The following is a 21,670-nucleotide window of genomic DNA, read 5'->3' on the forward strand; positions in this document are numbered from 1 at the left end:
ATGGACTAGTAGAGGGAGGAGTCTTATCTCTGGTCATGTTATGGACTAGTAGAGGGAGGAGTCTTATCTCTGGTCATGTTATGGACTAGTAGAGGGAGGAGTCTTATCTCTGGTCATGTTATGGACTAGTAGAGGGAGGAGTCTTATCTCTGGTCATGTTATGGACTAGTAGAGGGAGGAGTCTCATCTCTGGGGGAGGAGTCTTATCTCTGGGGGAGGAGTCTTATCTCTGGTCATGTTATGGACTAGTAGAGGGAGGAGTCTCATCTCTGGGGGAGGAGTCTTATCTCTGGTCATGTTCTCTGCCCAACCACCGATGGAACCTGAACAAAGGGACAGTTCTGTTATATGATGCTGCGAATCCAGGAACAGCAAATGCCTCTTTTTACAAATACATCTGGATTGAGGCATGTTAGTTTTTTAATCTTAATTACTGATTCTTAATTACTGCTCTTTAAAGTTTGCTACCAGTGGTGTCCTTTCCATTCATCTGACATGGTTCGGTGGGGATGTTATAAATCCTGAAGTGAACCTTTTTTTATGTAAATGAAATTGTAAAAGAAAGCAATAAAGGTTACAACATTGTGTACCTGACTTTGTGGGCTTTAGTCATTGAGGAAGCCGTCCTTAAAGGATCATTCACCCAAACCTCTGCTCCTTTACAACCCTGTCCATTCACGCTTTAGCAACTTTAGCAAATAACTTAAGCATTGTAAGCAATGCTAATGGAAACAACATGATTAGCCACTTCTTTCAAAATATTGCTCAAAAACATACTGTTAATTTGAATGGAGGTTTTTGTACATGGACAGATGCATCACCTGCCAGGGTGAAATTATGAAATCAATTGAAGAGTATCATCTTCAATGAATACTGTAGTTGTTTATGTTTTGAAAGCATATTAGTATGTTTGCTTTAGACGAGTGACACATAAGAGTAAAAACATGGAAATGGGTTCATTTATAATAATCAAAAATAATAATTTTGAAGGTCTTTATTGGCCATACAGTGACACACTACACGTGAGTGAGGGGCAACACAACACACACAACACATCAACTTAAAAGATATCTGACATTTTATCCATTACTACTCAAAACTGTTTTTGTCAGTCCATATTCATTATTATTATTATTATTAGGGGCCAGGCAGCGTAGCTGCCGGAACCCTATTGTATTTGCCTATATTATTATTATTATTATTATTATTATTATTATTATTAGGGGCCAGGCAGCATAGCTGCTGGAACCCTATTGTATTTGCCTATATTATTATTATTATTATCCATCTTCCACTGAAGTCTTGCTTCCCGTGGACAAAAAAATCACCAAACTTTGCACATAGCTCCAGTACTATACCCAAAGTCCTCAACCTGCATTGTAGGTCAATAAACCTGAAGGTGGCGCTACAACAACAGTCTAAAGTTTAAAACTTTAAAAAATCATAACAAATCAGCCATAGGTGCTATCACTGTAAAACCACCATGTGAACGTAGTCCCAAGTGAGACACAACTTTCATACACTCTGACCTTGCAGGAATTTTGAAGTCCATCACTCTGATTTCTTCATCAAACCTATCTCCTCCCACATTTTTTGTTCAATTGACACCAAAATTGATCTACTGCATCTTCAGACTGTCCTTACCAAAGGATCCTCACAGATTTTGGAAATATGAAAAATTGAGTGGAGAATGATCTTGTGTTAGTATCAGGTCTAGTGGAGGATGATCTTGTGTTAGTATCAGGTCTAGTGGAGAATGATCTTGTTAGTATCAGGTCTAGTGGAGAATGATCTTGTGTTAGTATCAGGTCTAGTGGAGAATGATCTTGTGTTAGTATCAGGTCTAGTGGAGAATGATCTTGTGTTAGTATCAGGTCTAGTGGAGAATGATCTTGTGTTTGTATCAGGTCTAGTGGAGAATGATCTTGTGTTAGTATCAGGTCTAGTGGAGAATGATCTTGTGTTAGTATCAGATCTAGTGGAGAATGATCTTGTGCCCACAGCACATCAAAATGTTTTACTGTTACAGTAACAGTTCTGTATACAGTTCCTACGAATTCTTGCCAAATCAATGTCTGATCATCCTCATAAAAAGTGACAACATTGGCAACATATCCAAGATGTAGTGTGATTTTTTTTCAGAATTTTGTCAAAAAATGAGTTTTTTTTTTTTTTTACAGTATGAATTATACCCTCAAACGGTCAATGGAAAAGAACATATCTAAACCTAACTCCTCACACATTTTTTTGTCAATTGCAACCAAAACGCACACACTGCATCATCAGACAGCCCACACCAAATGATCCTGACAGATTTTTGAAATATCAAAAACTGAGCGCATGATGCATCAAAATGTTTTATTATTAGCAGTACTGTACATTTACTACAAATTCTCGCTCAATAAATGTCCAATGTTCATGTTCAAATCTGGGCAAAATTGTCATGAAAGGGTAGATGTAGTGTGATTTCTTTCAGAATTTTATCTCAAAAATTTGATTTTTTAAAATATGTTTAATTCTGTCCTCTGAAACCAACACTTCATACTGAGAACTACACTACCCACAATCCAACGCAAGCTCCACCAATCGGAGACATCGCTGTTTGCAACCCTACCCCACCCCCGCCGAGGATTACAATAACTAAATTCATTGATTGGCTACTGACTGAGCACACAGCTGCTGAAGTTAATGTTCAATTATGAATAATAGCAAACAAAACCTGTAAAAATGAATAAACATATCTCATCTCACATTTTTCAATGAATTAACACCAAACTTGCTACACTGGATCTTCAGACTGTCATTCACAAACTCATTGACCAGATTGTCATCAAAATTGCGCTTACAATGCATCAAAATGTTTTACAATACACAGTACTGTCAACAGCTTTCTCTTTCCTTTGTTGTATATTGAGAATCTGATCACTTCAGCCACTCATCCACATTCTGAAGGGCATACCATCATTATATGATGCAACTTCTATTTTTATATCCCTTGTTTCAGTGTGTATACTTTAATCAACAAACATCTTTTCATGGGCTTTTTCATATACCACACGTTCAGTGTTTTATGATGAAACAGATTTTAACCTCTTATCCTGCACCCTGGTGACTGGCTTAGTCAATTTGCCAAACGTGAGTTGTTGCTAATTAGCTCAGTGAGATAGAGGGTGTTGCTTGGTTGGTGTCAGAGGTTACAAGTTCAATCCTCAACTGATGCAAAATGAACATTGGAATGTCAACTTTCTTGTTGTCTTCGCTTATTGCTCCTAAACTTGCCTGAAATTGCCTGGCCCTGCCTCATCGCTGCGTAGCAGCTTTAATTATTATTATTATTATTATTATTGTTATTATTATTAATAATATTATTTATTGGTCTATCCAGATAAAATGTAATGACAGTATTGTATTATAGACGTCTTATCTTGGTTGTGATTTGTTTGTGTGGTTTTATGGCTGCTGGCAGGCTGGCCTCTTCAGTCTGACCAGAGAACCATATGACATAAAACCAAGAGAAGAACCGATGCCAGGACTCTGAGAGACGCTGTTCCACTCGCCCCGCCTGTAAATACATAGAATGAATCATCAGTTGGGTAATATACTCGTTATTCATCACTCATCAGTAGTGTTAGCTTCTTTGTAACAAGCATTCCAATTTCATTCACATGCTCCAAGCATTTTTACTGTTTTAAGTATTTTTACAATTCTCTTGAATTGAATTGAATTGAAACCTTTATTGCCCCAGAGGGGAATTTGTTTAGCACACGTCAAGCATACAGAAAATTTAAATGTACGCCCATCACCAACACCACAATGTCACCAACCACCATCATCGTCATCATCACCATCCTCACCAACATCATCGCATCAACATCATCATCACTGCAACAGGCATCAACAGCTGTTCAACAATTTAATGCTTCTCGGCACAAAAGAAGTGCCGGCTGGTTTAGTCCTTGTTTTGGGCGTTCTAAACCTGCGTCCAGAGGGGAGTAGGGGGAACTCTGGATGAGTGAAGAGTGGATGGGAAGGATCGTCCAGTATTCGTCTGGCAAGGTTGATGGTATATTGATCAGAGAGCTGAGAGACACTCTGAATATCTGAGCCAGTGATTTTCCTCCCCGTCTTAGTAACCTTGTCCAGCATGTTTCTGTTCTGGATGGACAGACGTCCACCCCAGCACTGGATGGCGAAGGTCACCACGCTCTGAACGAACGTCAGGTAGAACAGTCTCAGTGTTGTTACGTCTGCCTTGAAGCTGCGTAGCTTCCTTAAATAATAAAGTCTGTGTTGTGCTTTTGTGTATCTTGCCACTGTGTTGGCAGTCCAGGTGAGTTTGGAGTCAATGATAGTGCCCAGGTACTTATATTCCTCCACCGTCTCAGTCGGTGTACCTTGTAGGGTGACCGCTTGCAGGGAGGGGGGGCTTCTTCTAAAATCCATCACCATTTCTTTTTACATTACATTACATTACAGTCATTTAGCAGACGCTTTTATCCAAAGCGACTAACAATAATTGCATTTAACGTAGGAAGAGCCAATGTACTACTACTTGCCAGAACTCACAAGTACATCTTCTTTCTAAAACAAGTGACTAAGAGCATAATCTAGTGCTGAAGGCAAAGTGCAAGAATCGCAATCTAAAGTACAGTGCAATATAATATAATACAATAAGTGCTTAAGTGCTTACCATTTCTTTTGTTTTTGAAATATTTAGAATAAGTGAGTTTGTCGTGCACCATTCATAGAAGTGGTCCACCTCAGTCCTGTAGTCCTGCTGTGTGTCCGTTAAGAGACCCACTAGGGCAGCGTCATCCGCAAACTTGACTAAAGAGCAGCTAGTGTGGTGACTGACACAATCATTAGTATATAAAATAAATAACAGAGGGGATAAAACGCATCCTTGCGGCACACCCGTATTTGTTGTGAGGCTTGTTATAGAGGCTGATGGCCAGACATGGGGGTTGTGACCTTACCATTAGTGGTAGAGGTAGTAGTAGTAGTAGTAGTAGTAGTAGTAGTAGTAGTAGTAGTAGTAGTAGTAGTAGTAGTAGTAGTAGTAGTAGCAGTAGCAGCAGTAGTAGTAGTAGTAGTAGCAGTAGCAGCAGTAGTAGTAGTAGTATTGGTGCCGCCAGCCGTCAGCATGCCCTCGGTGAAGGCCAAGGATCCGTTGTTCGGGGCGGGGTTGATCCGTAGAAGCTGGCACATGAGAGGGTAGATGTGCACACTATCAAAGGGCTCTGCCAGGTAACTCTTCTTGAAATCTGGTCCAAAGGCTCGAAAGATGGTCTTCATGTCCATTTCTCCATCATGGAATCCGTGATCTCCTTTGTTCACATAGATCGGGAATCTCTGTATGAAATAACACATGGTTCATTAGGAAGAAAAATAAAGAATTGAGGCCACTATTATCACACCTCCGACCAGAAGTGGGGAAACGGTTGATTTTGCTTCAGTGCCATCTGGTTGTTTTACAGACATCCACTAATGGTTGTTGGACCTTCAGCGTTGCAAAGGCCACTTTCTAAAAATGGTAAATGGACTGTACTTATATACAGTAGTGCTTTTATCCAAATCCAAAACACTTTACAATGACCTCTCATTCATCCACTCACACATTCACACACCAATGGCGGCAGCTGCCATGCAAGGTGCTAGCCTGCTAATTGGGAGCAGTTTGGGGTTCAGTGTCTTGCCCAAGGACACTTTGACATGTGGACAGGAGGAGGCAGGATTTGAACCACCGACCCTTCTGTCATTGGACGACCCGCCCTACCTCCTGAGCCACAGCTCCCCCGTCACTCCGATCTCTTTATCTCTTGGTTTCCAACATGCTTCCAAAGTGATGCAAGCATATTGGCTTGCTCAAATTAGGAAAAGCCAAAGACTGCACCTTGAAAACTGTTTTGTGATGTCATGAAACAGGACAACTGTTCTTGTTGGGAACCAGTCACAACCATTTCAAGTCCAATAAGGTCAAAATGGAATGAATACTTACAGAGTTTAAGTTGAAACCAAGATCAGCAATGACGATTATGGGCGGGACTCTGTCGTTCTTGGCGAGATGAAAACTCTCTGGCATATCTTCTTTCCTGTAAACTGTGAGGTTCGGGGCCTTTGACAGAGCATCAAAAACCTCCTGTTCCTTCCCTGGGCTCGGGGTGATCATTCCATACCCACCGTAGTCGAGAAGCTCAAAAGAAAATTTAGACAACTTGACGTATTTGCGGATGATGATCTCGTCTACCTCGGGCCTTTTTTTAATGGTGGTCATGCCGTGGTCTGAGGTGATGATCACATTGAGGCTGTTGGTCAGACCGCTCCGGGCGATGGCCTCCCTTAGGTAGCCAATCGTGCGGTCGATCTGCCTGATGATCACCTTGCGGTCGTTGTGCTCTGGTCCTTTGTTGTGGCCCACGTTGTCAGGTTCCCCGAAGTAAAGAGTCACAAAGTCAAAGTCTTCCTCGCTGAACCAGCTCATCACTTTGTCGATATTCTCATGCCACTCTGTTTCATTGTCGTCTGGGTGACTGGGCTCCTCAACCAGAGCTCTGTCCACCGCCTGGCCGCTGTAATTGACCCCTCCTCCAGGGTAATGGAAGGATGCTGTTTTCAGGCCCTTTAAACATTAGAGATGCATGAATATGAAATAAGTTGATAGTAATACAATTCCAGGAGGTGTTCTCTATACTAAGAACACAGTGTATTTCCAGGGACAATACTACCGCAGTCACCTGATTCTGAGCTGTGATCCATAGAGGCAAGACACCATTATCCCACCACTCAGATATCTTCATTGTCTTTTTATGTCCAATCTTTTGGTTCGTTGTTGTGTTAAACATCATATTGTGGACAACACCATGGTCCTCAATCCATCTACCTGGAGGAAAAGAACATATTATTTTGTGGATGTGTGGATGTAGCTTATAGTCCTGAAACATAGGTATGTGAAACAGGTATATTTGTCTCAGGGTGGTCGGGTCCTGTCACAGTAAAAAAGAAAGTTGCCCAAGAGCAGTAGACTAAATATTAATTTCTATATTCAAATTGCACTCTCCTTTAAAGGACCATACCGGTCTAAATATGATTTGATCTCCTTAAACTAGTCATCCAACATATAACCTATTACCGCAATGAATTTTCCGAAGCAAAGCCCACGTTAAAAGATATTTGCATTTTCGCGTTTTACTTATGCCGGGTGCAGACTAGAGGATTTTAAGCCTGATTTTAGCTCCGATTCACCCCTCCCGACAATCGGGGGCGTTCCTGAATCAAGGCTGGTCGGAACCTATTATCTGCCCAAGTAATCCTGTAGTGTGTGAGGTGTTTACTCACTAAATGATCCTGTAGTGAGGTGTTTACTGACTAAATGATCCTGTAGTGAGGAGTTTACTGACTAAATGATCCTGTAGTGTGTGAGGTGTTTACTGACTAAATGATCCTGTAGTGTGAGAGGTGTTTACTCACTAAATGACCCTGTAGTGTGTGAGGTGTTTACTGACTAAATGATCCTGTAGTGTGAGAGGTGTTTACTCACTAAATGATCCTGTAGTGTGTGAGGTGTTAATGATCCTGTAGTGTGAGAGGTGTTTACTCACTAAATGATCCTGTAGTGTGTGAGGTGTTAAATGATCCTGTAGTGTGAGGTGTTAATGATCCTGTAGTGTGAGGTGTTAATGATCCTGTAGTGTGTGAGGTGTTTACTGACTAAATGATCCTGTAGTGTGTGAGGTGTTTACTCACTAAATGATCCTGTAGTGTGAGAGGTGTTTACTCACTAAATGATCCTGTAGTGTGTGAGGTGTTAAATGATCCTGTAGTGTGAGGTGTTAATGATCCTGTAGTGTGAGGTGTTAATGATCCTGTAGTGTGTGAGGTGTTTACTGACTAAATGATCCTGTAGTGTGTGAGGTGTTAAATGATCCTGTAGTGTGAGAGGTGTTTACTGACTAAATGATCCTGTAGTGTGTGAGGTGTTTACTGACTAAATGATCCTGTAGTGTGTGAGGTGTTTACTGACTAAATGATCCTGTAGTGTGTGAGGTGTTTACTGACTAAATGATCCTGTAGTGTGTGAGGTGTTTACTCACTAAATGATCCTATAGTGTGTGAGGTGTTTACTCACTAAATGATCCTGTAGTGTGAGAGGTGTTTACTGACTAAATGATCCTGTAGTGTGTGAGATGTTAAATGACCCTGTAGTGTGTGAGGTGTTAAATGACCCTGTAGTGTGTGAGGTGTTTACTCACTAAATGATCCTGTAGTGTGTGAGGTGTTTACTCACTAAATGATCCTAGTGTGTGAGGTGTTAAATGATCCTGTAGTGTGAGGTGTTAAATGATCCTGTAGTGTGAGGTGTTAAATGACCCTGTAGTGTGTGAGGTGTTAAATGACCCTGTAGTGTGTGAGGTGTTTACTCACTAAATGATCCTGTAGTGTGTGAGATGTTAAATGACCCTGTAGTGTGAGAGGTGTTAAATGATCCTGTAGTGAGGTGTTTACCCACCTCATCTTAACGTTCCCAACTGATCGGAGTCTCCCCGATTTTGAATCGTAAATATCAAACATGTTTGATATTTATCTTGGGACAGCGATGGAATACTGAGTGGAAACCCACAATAGCCAATGAGATCGCATTTCCCTGGAATTAATCGCCACTCTGAAATCGTGTAGTGTGCGGTCCTGCGTCTTGACTGAATCGTGGAGTGTGCATTCTTACGATTAAAATATTTTAAAATCGGTTAAGATGATAGTTATGTCTGTGGTCTCCCACGTTTATAACATCTGTTAAGATTTTAAAATCCTCTAGACTGCGCCCGGCATTACATTTCAAAAGTTGAACGAGATGGCTTTAAAATTCCCTGACAAACCCTGCAACAAGAAATGCAAAAGGGCCCCCTGAGCTCTTGGGCCCCTGGGCCTGGTGGGCCCCTGGGCCTGGTAGGCCCGTTCGCTAATATGTCTTTGCCTGTAAACACTAGGCCTCTTTAGCTCATTCATTCAATTAACCATTTATTGTCAACTATTCATTCTGATCATCATAACAGTAAACTTCCTTAAATGCATTCAATTGTTGTGTGGCCTTTAAACTTGTGAAATCAGGGGTGAAGAAATACAGCTCAAAATACATTCCAGTGAAGATGAGACAGGGCTGATGGCTGCAGTAGCCGAGCTATTAAGGCCATAAAATGAACTTCAGTCTGCTTATCTTGTATCACAACACATTTTATTGGTTGCACAACATTGCAATGTTTGGATTTCGGAAAGGATTTCGGACAAACGGCATTTATTGATTCAGTACAAACATGGAATTATGTCTAATAGTACTGTACATGTGTGTAAAGTAAAGTAAATTGCAACCCTGAAAAACAGATATGACCCTATGACCCTTAGTTTACTGGGTTAGGGTTAGGGTCCGTAGGGACACATGTACCATTGCACTTGGCCCATTCTTGGCCTACAGTATAATAAAGATCACAGCTGATATTAGTGAAGGACGTGCAAGTTGTGTGCCATAAAACATGGAATCTCTACCTCTATTAATTTTGGAGTAAATAGGATCAAACAAAAAAGTGTTACTTTCTTCCCGGCTCTCCCCTACTCTAGACATTCCCTTCACTTATCTTAAGAAAGGTGAAATGAAACAAAATCTGCAATCCAATCCAAGATAAAGAGGATATTTCTGATACGTAAGCAGGACGTGTTAGTGATATGCAGTAACCTTTGTTAGAGGGGAGTATATGATCAAAGTGCAGTAGGGCAGATAAGACAGTGGTTTCAAAAGGGAAAATGCCTCTTAGTGTTTTTATGTTGGATACAGAGTAACATAACTATCACTTTGTAGGGTCCCACAGACGATGAAAATGAGTCTACAGCAACTCATGAGCTTGTCAGGCATCAATTTGAAAAGCTTTGTCTCACAAATCAAATATCCAAAAGCTGTGTATAGAACAAACATCTTGCTATGTTAGAATGTATCTTGAACACCATTTCCCTTTTACACTCAAATATACTATATCAAAGTTGGCTATTTTGCAAACTATCCCTTAAATCGTAAGTTCACCTTCTTATGCACTCTCCCTTTAGGTTCAATCCAGATTGTGTTTACTCTGGTATCACATTAACAACAGTGCCAGTAGAGAAAATACTCCGTTCACCATTCCACATGTGCCTTACCAGTGATGGTGGTGAAGTGCGATGGTGATGTCATGGTGATGGCTGGGGGAGTGATGTACTTGGCCTTAACGCCATCTCTCACTAACTGGTCCATGTTTGGGGTTTCCACATCCTGGTCATAGTTCCATCTGAAGCCATCAAAGGAGATCAACAGTAGCTTGTTGTGCGTCCCGTTGCTCACAGGCCTGCAGTCCACACAGAGAACAGCTGCAACCAGGCTTAGCAACTCCAGCCTCATCTTCATATAGTATCTTCTCTTGTACAGTTCAGAACTAAAGCTGGACTGACTGAATTGCCTTGTTTTATACCCCTACTAGTCGTTGGGAGGATAAGATCACGCTTAAAGATTGTTTCCAAGGACTAATCCTTGAACGTGTTTCAAGATGTTGTCAATTGTTATCTAAAGAAGTTCCGGTAGATTACCTTCTAGTGGTTGGTTTGAGCTCAGCAACCCATGATAATGGTTTGACTACTAAGCAAATCAGGGTGATTCTGTTGCCTTTATTTGATTTAGTTGAGAGTATTTTATAGATATCCAGGTCGAATGCATCCATGGAGTTTTTACAGACCATCCTAATAATATTTTGTCTGAATGATAAACATCACTTGCAAGTGCAGTATAAAGTTGGTCAGAGTCCAGGGACAGTAGCAGGGGGGTCATAGTGATGGTACACTTCAGGGATACAGATAGCATTGCTCCAGAGTACATGATGTTCTTTAACTGCAATCAAATCTGCTCATTCAAGGCCAATAAAGTATCAATGTCTAGATGTTGAATTACAGTATGATAAGCAGACTTAATGAGGTCCTTCTCCCCTGATTGCTCAGTTTGGCTGGGCGGCCACTCCCTGGGACAAGTTAGTATGTGTCCTAAGAATTACTACTACGAATTGCATGGTCAGCAAAGTTGCTTATCCACACTTCACTTTCACTTTCACTAAGGTCACCCCTGAGATCAGTTCTAACAGCCTAAATGACTGACCAGGAAGTGATCAGTTCTAACAGCCTAAATGACTGACCAGGACGTGAACATTGTAAGTTCACTTGTCTTCAGCATTCCAGTATAGACCTTATCCCATCCTGTCCTCAAGACCCAAAGGGACTCGACACCTCATACAGAGTTGATCATCAAGACTAGATATGCCTCACTCTCTCAATGCTAAACCAACTGTATATTCAATAGTGCCTCAACAAAGTCCTGAGTGAAGGGTCTGAATATTTATGTACACATGATATTTCCGTTTATTTTTTATTTTTTATACATTTGCAAAACATTCTAAAAAAGCTTTTCACTTCATGATGAGGAAAAAAGAAAAAAATATTTTGGAATAAGGCTGTAACTTAACAAAATATGGAAAAATGGAAGGGGTGTGAATACGTTCTGGATGCTCTGTATAGACGGTAAGCTGAAGCACTAATGCATGCATTAGCATTTCTGAACATCAAAGCAATAGATACAGCACCAGTTTATAAGAACTGGCACTCACAATGGTAAAGGAAGTACGCTTGTTCATTGAACAGCTGATTATGGCTATCAAAAATATGTACTGTCACATTCTTAAATTAATGTGTGTGTGTGTGTGTGTGTGTGTGTGTGTGTGTGTGTGTGTGTGTGTGTGTGTGTGCGTGCAAGGGGGGGGGGGGCTAGAGACATTTCCCTTAATATAGCAATAGCTACTTCTTCATAGATCTGAACGCTCAGAACATTTCTCTTGAGGATCCCTGGACTCGCCGGCCGGTTGAGACACGTTCAGGGTGGAATAGTTGACATCTGAAGGGAGAGGACAGCGTTGTTTAAAGGAGAACCACACCGATATGACCACAGACACAAACCACACCGTCATCATCATTAACACCATGTTAGAGAGGAGCCTCATTTGTGCTCATTTAAAGCATGGCTAACAGGAAAGACACTGAAAAGGGGTTTAGCAGCTTTGCATTAGTGAATGAATCAGAACACAGGACATCTGCAATATGGAAATTCAGTCAACACATCCTGACTCAGTGTCAGTGCTCTGGTGCTGTTCAGTGAGAACAGGGTTTGTGTGGTGGTGGACCGGGCCTCAGTGCTCTGGTGCTGGACAGTGTGTTTGCAGGAACCGAATCACTACCGATGTTTGTCAAGACCCATCCCTTTAGAGTACTCCACGGCCGCTGACCTCTCTGCCTTATAACAACCCACAACGGTTTCCCATTCACCAAGTAACATCCCACAACGGCTTCCCATTCACCTAGTAACATCCCACAACGGTTTCCCATTCACCAAGTAACATCCCACAACGGCTTCCCATTCACCTAGTAACATCCCACAATGGTTTCCCATTCACCTAGTAACATCCCACAACGGTTTCCCATTCACCTAGTAACATCCCACAACGGTTTCCCATTCACCTAGTAACATCCCACAACGGTTTCCCATTCACCTAGTAACATCCCACAACGGTTTCCCATTCACCAAGTAACATCCCACAATGGTTTCCCATTCACCTAGTAACATCCCACAACGGTTTCCCATTCACCAAGTAACATCCCACAATGGTTTCCCATTCACCTAGTAACATCCCACAACGGTTTCCCATTCACCTAGTAACATCCCACAATGGTTTCCCATTCACCTAGTAACATCCCACAACGGTTTCCCATTCACCTAGTAACATCCCACAACGGTTTCCCATTCACCTAGTAACATCCCACAACGGTTTCCCATTCACCTAGTAACATCCCACAATGGTTTCCCATTCACCTAGTAACATCCCACAACGGTTTCCCATTCACCTAGTAACATCCCACAACGGTTTCCCATTCACCTAGTAACATCCCACAATGGTTTCCCATTCACCTAGTAACATCCCACAATGGTTTCCCATTCACCTAGTAACATCCCACAACGGTTTCCCATTCACCTAGTAACATCCCACAACGGTTTCCCATTCACCTAGTAACGTCCCACAACGGTTTCCCATTCACCTAGTAACACAACAGTTTCCCATTCGCCTAGTAACACAACAGTTTCCCATTCACCTAGTAACACAATGGCTTCCCATTCACCTAGTAACAGCGGTTTCCCATTCACCTAGTAACACAACGGTTTCCCATTCACCTACTGTAGTAACATCCCACAACGGTTTCCCATTCAACTTTTGCAATACAGTATAACCTCTTCCTCTCTCTAGCACTGTGACGGCCATGGTACCTAGCCGGTACCTTCCACAGGAATCTTCATGTGCACCTGTTCTGTTTGGTGGAGCATGTGTTCAGTATGTCACTGGCATCACTCTGTTTGGTGGAGCATGTGTTCAGTATGTCACTGGCATCACTCTGTTTGGTGGAGCATGTGTTCAGTATGTCACTGGCATCACTGAATTGCTCATTATTGCTTCCAGCCTGACTTGCCCACACTGGGTTTGATCTGGATCCTCTGACTTGTCAACGCACACGACCACCTCCCAGAAACACGGTTAGCCAGCTACGCCGCCCAAGACCTCCCAGAAACACGGTTAGCCAGCTACGCCGCCCAAGACCTCCTAGAAACACGGTTAGCCAGCTACGCCGCCCAAGACCTCTTAGAAACACGGTTAGCCAGCTACGCCGCCCAAGACCTCCTAGAAACACGGTTAGCCAGCTACGCCGCCCAAGACCTCTCAGGAACACGGTTAGCTAGCTACGCCGCCCAAGACCTCCCAGAAACACGGTTAGCCAGCTACGCCGCCCAAGACCTCTCAGGAACACGGTTAGCCAGCTACGCCGCCCAAGACCTCTCAGGAACACGGTTAGCCAGCTACGCCGCCCAAGACCTCTCAGGAACACGGTTAGCCAGCTACGCCGCCCAAGACCTCTCAGAAACACGGTTAGCCAGCTACGCCGCCCAAGACCTCCCAGAAACACGGTTAGCTAGCTACGCCGCCCAAGACCTCCCAGAAACACGGTTAGCCAGCTACGCCGCCCAAGACCTCCCAGAAACACGGTTAGCCAGCTACGCCGCCCAAGACCTCTCAGAAACACGGTTAGCCAGCTACGCCGCCCAAGACCTCTCAGAAACACGGTTAGCCAGCTACGTCGCCCAAGACCTCCCAGAAACACGGTTAGCCAGCTACGTCGCCCAAGACCTCTCAGAAACACGGTTAGCCAGCTACGCCGCCCAAGACCTCTCAGAAACACGGTTAGCCAGCTACGCTGCCCAAGACCTCTCAGAAACACTGGGGAATCAAAACTCCATTGTTCCTGCTTCCTGGCGTGATGGCATGTGACGGTCAAACGTTTGCTTGAACAGAAGGTTCCACATGAATAAAAAAAATACTGTTGAATGAATGGGACAGGTTTCTGCCTACCTGTGAAGATTAAGAGGAGGGCAAACTGGCTCTGCATGGTCCACCAGGGTAGCCAGACACACTGTGGCCTGGTGCTGTAGACAGTGTTACTGAACTAAACAATATGAAGGACTTGCGCTGCTAGGAGGAGTGTTGTTGAACACATACTTACAGCCACTTCCCTTTTACAGAGCAGGCCTTATTGGATCTTGCCCAACTTCTGCATTCTTATGTTTAATCAGAACAAGCGCATGGCTGTCGCTAGGGTTACAGATTAGATGATGTTAACTGGTGTGTCCACTGCTATTAGATGATTGATCTAAATAAAGATACGCAGGAAATCCATCTCAGGACAACTTTAAATGCTAAACAATAACTATGCAAAATGGAACAGATTAAAATCTCTTAAAGTCTGTATTCATCATTGGTGGGATGAGATGGTCAGTTGAGTGACTGTAGCACTTAAGGAGAGGAGTAAAGCCTCTTCATCTGGTATTCGGACAGGTTTGAAGTGTACATTAGATTGAGAGTATATACTCATATACAGACGTACTAGGACTATAGAACAACTCATGAGATGCACTGGAAAGACTGACAAACATGTGACACTGTCTGAGAGGCAGTGATTCATTTACATACTGTACACACACACACACACACACACACACACTCCTCCTCCCCACTCACACTTGTAACTGAAACAACGCAGTCTGGCGATGGACAGTTTAACCATCTTGAGCACGCTCAGCATCCTGTTGTCAGGTAAGTGATTTTATACTTTATAGACGAGGGTCAAACACACACACACACACACACACACACACACTGAGTCTCACCCACACAAGGAGCCAGGACAGTGTTTGATGTCCTTATTGTGACCGTTGGTGTCTGTAATCATCTCTGTGTTTTGAAAGACTTCTGAGGGAAAACGGAAGGAAATCCTCAAATGTGTTGTTCTTAACACTTCTGTGAAATTCTATTTCATCTATTCATTGCAAAACATCTATATTTACATCTGTCTCCAGGGGCGGAATGGGGAAATAATTCAGGTGGGGCATTTACAGCCATTTACAGCAGGCCGGGCCAGTTAGCGGCGGGAATATCCCCTCTGAATATCTCACTCACACCGGCCCACTTGAGGACCGGCCCAGCAGGATTCGTCCTGAACGTCCCGATGGCCAGTCCGCCATTGTCTGTCTGTCAGATCAGCGTTGCGTTTGACAGGGGGTGGTCTTAAACTGGCAAGCCTTGACTCAAAGCATGTGATCATGCTTCACAACACCCACACCCTGGTCCTAAACCCCGCCCCTCTCAGACACCCTGGTCCTAAACCCCGCCCCTCTCAGACACCCTGGTCCTAAACCCTGCCCCTCTCAGACACCCTGGTCCTAAACCCCGCCCCTCTCAGACACCCTGGTCCTAAACCCCGCCCCTCTCAGACACCCTGGTCCTAAACACCGCCCCTCTCAGACACCCTGGTCCTAAACCCCGCCCCTCACAGTGACAGGCTGTCCTGGTCCTAGCCCCCGCCCCTCACAGTGACAGGCTGTCCTGGTCCTAGCCCCCGCCCCTCACAGTGACAGGCTGTCCTGGTCCTAGCCCCCGCCCCTCAGTGACAGGCTGTCCTGGTCCTAAACCCCGCCCCTCAGGCTCAGATTGATTGGTTCAGAGACGGTAAACGCTGTCTTTCCCGCCAGCATGCAGAGCCAACGACGACGGCTGGTCCATGACGGTCCACGCGGAGGTGCGGGCGGTGGAGGGCTACCCGGTGGTGCTGCCCTGCTCCTTCACGCACCCCCGCCACACGCTGCACACCTCCCTGCAGGTGCTGTGGCGTCTGGGCCACTCCCAGGGGGGCGGAGCCACCGAGCTCTTCCGCTGCTCCAGTCCCAGCGGCGCCAGGAGCTGCCTGCCCGCGCCCCACCAGGACCAGCGCTTCCGCCTGGAGGGCAACCCGCGCGAGCATGACCTCTCGCTGCGCATCAACAGCGCCGCCCTGCAGGACAGCGGCCGCTACTACTGCCGCGTGGAGGTGCCCGGCCACGCCCACGCCAGCTACGAGGACAAGATGGGCACCAGGCTTCGAGTTGAGGGTGAGCAATGCCGGCCTCACCCCAAACCACTTACAATTTCGCTCACGTGGACAAACGTCCAATGTCGGGAATAAAATCATGAGAGTTTTGCTCGAGTCGTGGCGCGCTCCCTTCATCTTGATGGGTTGGTGTAAGGTGGCAGTCCGAGTCAGACTTATATCATCTTGATATTAATTAAGTTTGATTATGTTTGATTAATCAAACATGTTTAATATTATCTGAAGTCTTTAGTCTTGGCTTATGCAAATGAGGCTGCATGATCCCAATGTTTGCAAAATCTTATAGTCTGTGACAATACATCAACACATTGTCTTTAGATGTGAGAGGGTGTCAGACTTTAGTCTTTTAAATGTGTTTTCTATGTGTTCTAGTGTATGGTATTGGTAGGCATAAGTGGCGAATATGGAGCAGACTTGATCATGTAAGTGTTCTGGGTCTAACTGCCCTGCTGACCCCTGACCCCCGTCTTGCCCTGGCCAGCTGCCCCACGCATCCTCAGCTTGTCAGTGGAGGGCAGCGAGGACTCAGGCTACCGGGCCCTGTGCCGCGTCCAGGGCTCCCCCGTACCCGACGTCCAGTGGCTCGGCCCGGACGTCCTCCTGCAGGGAGAGCCCATGTCTCCCCGGCCCCACGTCACCCCCGCCCCAGAGCACCGCACCACCAGCCAGCTCAGAGACGTCCTCCCCGGGCACCACTACACCTGCAGCGCCTCCAACCCCCTGGGGAAGGAGCAGGCCACGCTGTACCTGCTGCTCCCCCGGCCCCTGGAGCTGTCTGAGGGCCAGGCGCCTCCGCTGCTGCTCCTGCTCTCCGTGTCCATGGGGGCCAAGCTGCTCCTGCTGCTGGGGCTGGGGGCCTGGCTCCTGCAGGGAGGCGCGGGGCCGCGGGGAAAATGATACACACACACACACATACACACATACACACACACACACACAGACACACAGACACACAGACACACACACACACAAACACACATATACACACACAGACACACACACACACACACACACACACATACACACACACACACACACACACACAGACACACACACACACAGACACACAGACACACAGACACACACACACACAAACACACATATACACACACACAGACACACACACACACACACACATACACACACACACACACACACACACACACACACACACACACACACACACACACACACACACACACACACATCAGCCCCTCACTCAGGATGTCTTAAAATACTTGGAAAGAAACACTCAGTCATTCTTCCCCAAACCCCGTGTTACTCTGTGACTTTATAAACCTCCCAAAATAAAGAGGCACTCCAAACTAATCCCATCTTCAGGTTTTTTTGTACTCTCATTTTGCCTTTTGTCTTCAGTACTGGTCATGCTGAAGTGTGTTTCTTTCATTAATTTATTATTTAACCTTTAGTCAGGTAAGTCATTAAGAGCAAATTCTTATTTACAATGGCGGCCTGGGAATGGGCATGGTTTCTATAGAATCAGGATACATTAATCTACTGCGTACTCCTACTGTACCTCCCCTACCAAGATTTGATGGACTGTCCAAGTTGATGGTGGTCGGCCAACTGCACTGTTCATACAGCAGGATGGGATTGTTTGAATTACACTACTATACCAATCAATCAATCAAAGCTTTATTTATATAGCGCATTTCATACCCAGAGGCAACACAATGCGCTATCTACTATACCAGTAGCTTCTCACACAATATTCATTTAATTTTAATATCACATCATATAAACACAGAAACATCCACTCAAGAATAGTTAAGTTCTTGCACCTACAATAATGAAACTTCATGTTACTTTATTGAAACTTGAATTCCAAGGTTATTGACCTACGGTACAACATACTGTATGTAGACCTACATGCTCTATTCTACAACCTTGCAGCCTAAGGCCTAGTTCTAAGATCAGTGTTAATTCATTGCAACAGTATCACATACTTTCGTTAAATAATTCTGAAAAGTAATCAAAATAATTGTAGCATTGTTACAAATCAGCATATATTTTTGTGACTGTAAAATGATGCAAAATGCATAGAGGCATGCAGGTAGCAAGAATTGAGCGATGTTGCAATACTATATTGCAATATGCAGAGCGCACCCGATCAGCGGTATCCAAATTATTTCACTCCTTAATAAATCTTCCTCACTCCCATGTCCATGTCTGACCCCTGTGTCCATGTGGATGGTGTTTGTGTACATGGTGAATAGTTAGCTAGAATGCTAGCTAGCTGGTAGGTAGCTAGCTAGCTGCTAGCTACCGTTCTTATAGCTAGCTACCATTCTAGCTAGCTTAAATATTTACATTTGCACTGTAAGAACGCTAGCTAAACATCAAAATGTGCACTGTAAATTTGACCCACCGAACCCATCCCCAAAAGTAGGCTACTTTAATTTTGCCACTCAAGAATCCAACCAATTTCCAACTCTTATTTGAACCGTGTTATAGTTATGAAAATATCTGTGGAATCGTAACAATGATACCATTATTTTAATACATTTTTGTATATTATAAAATGAAAAAGAATGATATTGGATTGTTTATTCTGTAAATCCTATTACAATAAAAAGACCCAAAACTGTGACCCTTGCTACAAAGCAGCTATGACGGTAGCCTTGGGAGACCATCCTGATCGCACCAATTTCTCTCCAATTATGTTTTGACCGGGCCAATCTGTGTTCTGACTGCTGTTTGGCCCCCAAGTAGAATGTAGCCCCTGATTGGTTCCCTCGACAAAACAGACTCCTGAAACAACGAGTGGTAACGTTAACGTTAGTAGAATGAACACAGCCATGAGTGCAGTTATTGCAGAAATAGACTCAATAATTTATAATTTCGCAGTTAAACAATAACATGAGTAGGCAATGCACAGTTTCTCAGAGGAAGATGTTTTCGCTGTTCTTCCAACTGGATTTGGCAAAAGTTTTGTTTCTCTGATTGGCAAAAGGAGTTAGTTTGTCAAGGCAAGTACTCCCGCCTACTGAAATCGTTCGAGATAGGGGGAAGGTCAGACGGATCTGTGGAAAGAAACTGATGTCTAGATTAGGATGGTCTCACAAGGCTACCATGATTGTGTCCTAGCCCAAAGGGAAGTATATCGGCTTTCGGTAGCAAAGGGGTTGCAGCTCTTTGCAGCAACTCTCATCACTCCAAGTGAAGTCCTTCTTGGGATCCAGGCTCATAGCAGCACACTGGCCCTCTGTGGGACTCCCTGGCTCCTTCGCGTCCCAGTTGGTGACCTCCACAGAAGCCTTGCTGATCCAGTACCACTCCCCTGTCAGAGAGCTGCGGCGGAGGCCTATCCACACCTGCCGTCCCTTACCACCTTCCTCCAACTCCTTCAGTCTCTTGGTCACATGTTGCAGGAAGTCATCGGTGTCGAGGCTGATCAGCTGGAAGCCCAAACTGCGGCAGTTGGCCAGCGACTCTGGCCAGCCATCCTCTTCTCCGACCGCCAGCACCTCAGGCCTCAGCAAGCAGCCCCCAGAGTCTGGGTGAGAGATGAAGCATTCTGTAAAGACAGAGCTTGAGTACAGTTATGTACAAGCAATATCAAAAACAGGGTCTATTTTTTTTAAAGTCACATTTAATTAAAATCAACTCTACAATCAACAATAAACAATATCAATATAGCAAAAGCTTAACTTAAAAGAGTATTTAACATCAAATGAACATTTGTATTTTAGTCCTAGAGGCGGTTGATCCCAGACCTGGATATTTACTGAGGCTCAGAGCTGGATTCCCAAAGGAGGTCGACCCTTTCACTCCTATGTAGTAGGCAGCCATTTTGGTGGAGGTGTGCCAAATGACATTCACCTCTATTCCTGCGTCCAACTTAACCAGTGCCCAGGAGTGCTCTGTCCCCTCCATGTGATTCCAGGCGACCGTCAGAGGGTCCTTCCCCAAACGCACCCCGTCCGTCTTCTCTGTAGGCACCACCAGCAGGGCCTTGTTCTCCACATGCGGTAGTGAGTGAAGGAGGAAGCAGGAGGAGAAGTATTGCAGAGGGATGACGCTGAGGAGCATGCTGGGCCTGTGGAGGATGAGGGACACGGGATTGGTGGTTTCCACCAGAGAGGAGCCACCAGATTGGCCGGGATAGAAAGGCAGCAAGTGAGCCAACTGGAGTGAGAGCTGCCCTGATTGGTCCTCTGGGGGTCCACTGGAGAGACTGACATCCTGGTTGGCTGTTAGCATTAGATAAGTGTCGTTCTCTGCGTCATGTGCCATTATAGGAGGTAGGATGAATCTTGAGCCCCACGCCTGGGTAGGGGTTAGGGGGGTGACCAGCATCCTGCAGGTGCAGTTACCCGCGTCAGCACACGGATGGCTGAACAAGGCTGCCACAGGGTGGTCTGCAGACACTCGCAACCCTGACTGCGAGTCGTTAATCCACAGCTGAAAAATCTCATATTGGTCGAGGGAAACCAAAGTGTCATTTCCCTCAGCGTTCTCTCTTGAGATGGTGACCTCGTTTTCCTCCCCAGCGTTGATGATGATGAGACGGAACAAGCCGTTGTCTGGGTCAGCAGCGTGCTTCCCCTCCAGGATGGGAGGGACGCGGTACTTCCTCCCCAAGCTCTCCGTGGGCGGGACCAGCACGGTCTGGATGCTGTCAAGTCGTTGGCTGACGGCATGGACCGTGATGTCACCAGAGCTGGTCACGCGTAGCGTCTTGCTGGAGACGTTAGACCGGTCAAGCTCCAGGCGGGGCCGATCCCGGGCCGGAAAGTTCACCTCCTTCATCCGTCCAGCAGTTACCCTCAACGTTCGACGGAAGTTTATTGATGCCATGGAGACAGTGACCGTTGGGCTACCATGAAGGGCTGTGACCTGGACTCGGTTCTGTGGTGCAGATGGATGGTAATAAGCGATGTTCTCAGGGAAGGCCATGATGAAGTCCTTGCCGTAGCTATTCAGAGAGGAGAGGGCTGTGGATTTCACACAAGAATCTGTTGAGATTTTTTATTTTTTTTATTTTACAAAACACTTCATACACATTGCCCTGTAGATTAAACATGAATATTGGATTTTATTAGATTTGTATTCATACAGGTACTTTATGTTA

At 44.8% G+C, this 21,670-nt stretch overlaps 2 protein-coding genes across 2 annotated transcripts; one reads left to right on the forward strand and one right to left on the reverse strand.

Annotated features, from left to right (window-relative positions):
- Window positions 1-3,970: 3,970 nt before the first annotated feature.
- On the reverse strand, window positions 3,971-10,414 carry LOC311312100 (ectonucleotide pyrophosphatase/phosphodiesterase family member 7; the record flags this gene model as incomplete). Its single annotated transcript, XM_084441969.1, has 5 exons — window positions 3,971-3,976; window positions 5,137-5,352; window positions 5,999-6,619; window positions 6,735-6,880; window positions 10,177-10,414. 5 exons carry the CDS (start codon window positions 10,412-10,414, stop codon window positions 3,971-3,973), a joined length of 1,227 nt encoding a protein of 408 aa, XP_084298095.1.
- Window positions 10,415-15,199: 4,785 nt separating this feature from the next.
- Window positions 15,200-17,472, forward strand: LOC311312101 (sialic acid-binding Ig-like lectin 15; the record flags this gene model as incomplete). The annotated part of the gene is made up of 3 exons (XM_084441970.1): window positions 15,200-15,245; window positions 16,181-16,576; window positions 17,057-17,472. 3 exons carry the CDS (start codon window positions 15,200-15,202, stop codon window positions 17,470-17,472), a joined length of 858 nt encoding a protein of 285 aa, XP_084298096.1.
- Between the last annotated feature and the right edge of the window lie 4,198 nt (window positions 17,473-21,670).

Source organism: Borostomias antarcticus (genome assembly GCF_949987555.1).
Source record: "Borostomias antarcticus genome assembly, chromosome: 8".
Taxonomy (NCBI): domain Eukaryota; kingdom Metazoa; phylum Chordata; class Actinopteri; order Stomiiformes; family Stomiidae; genus Borostomias; species Borostomias antarcticus.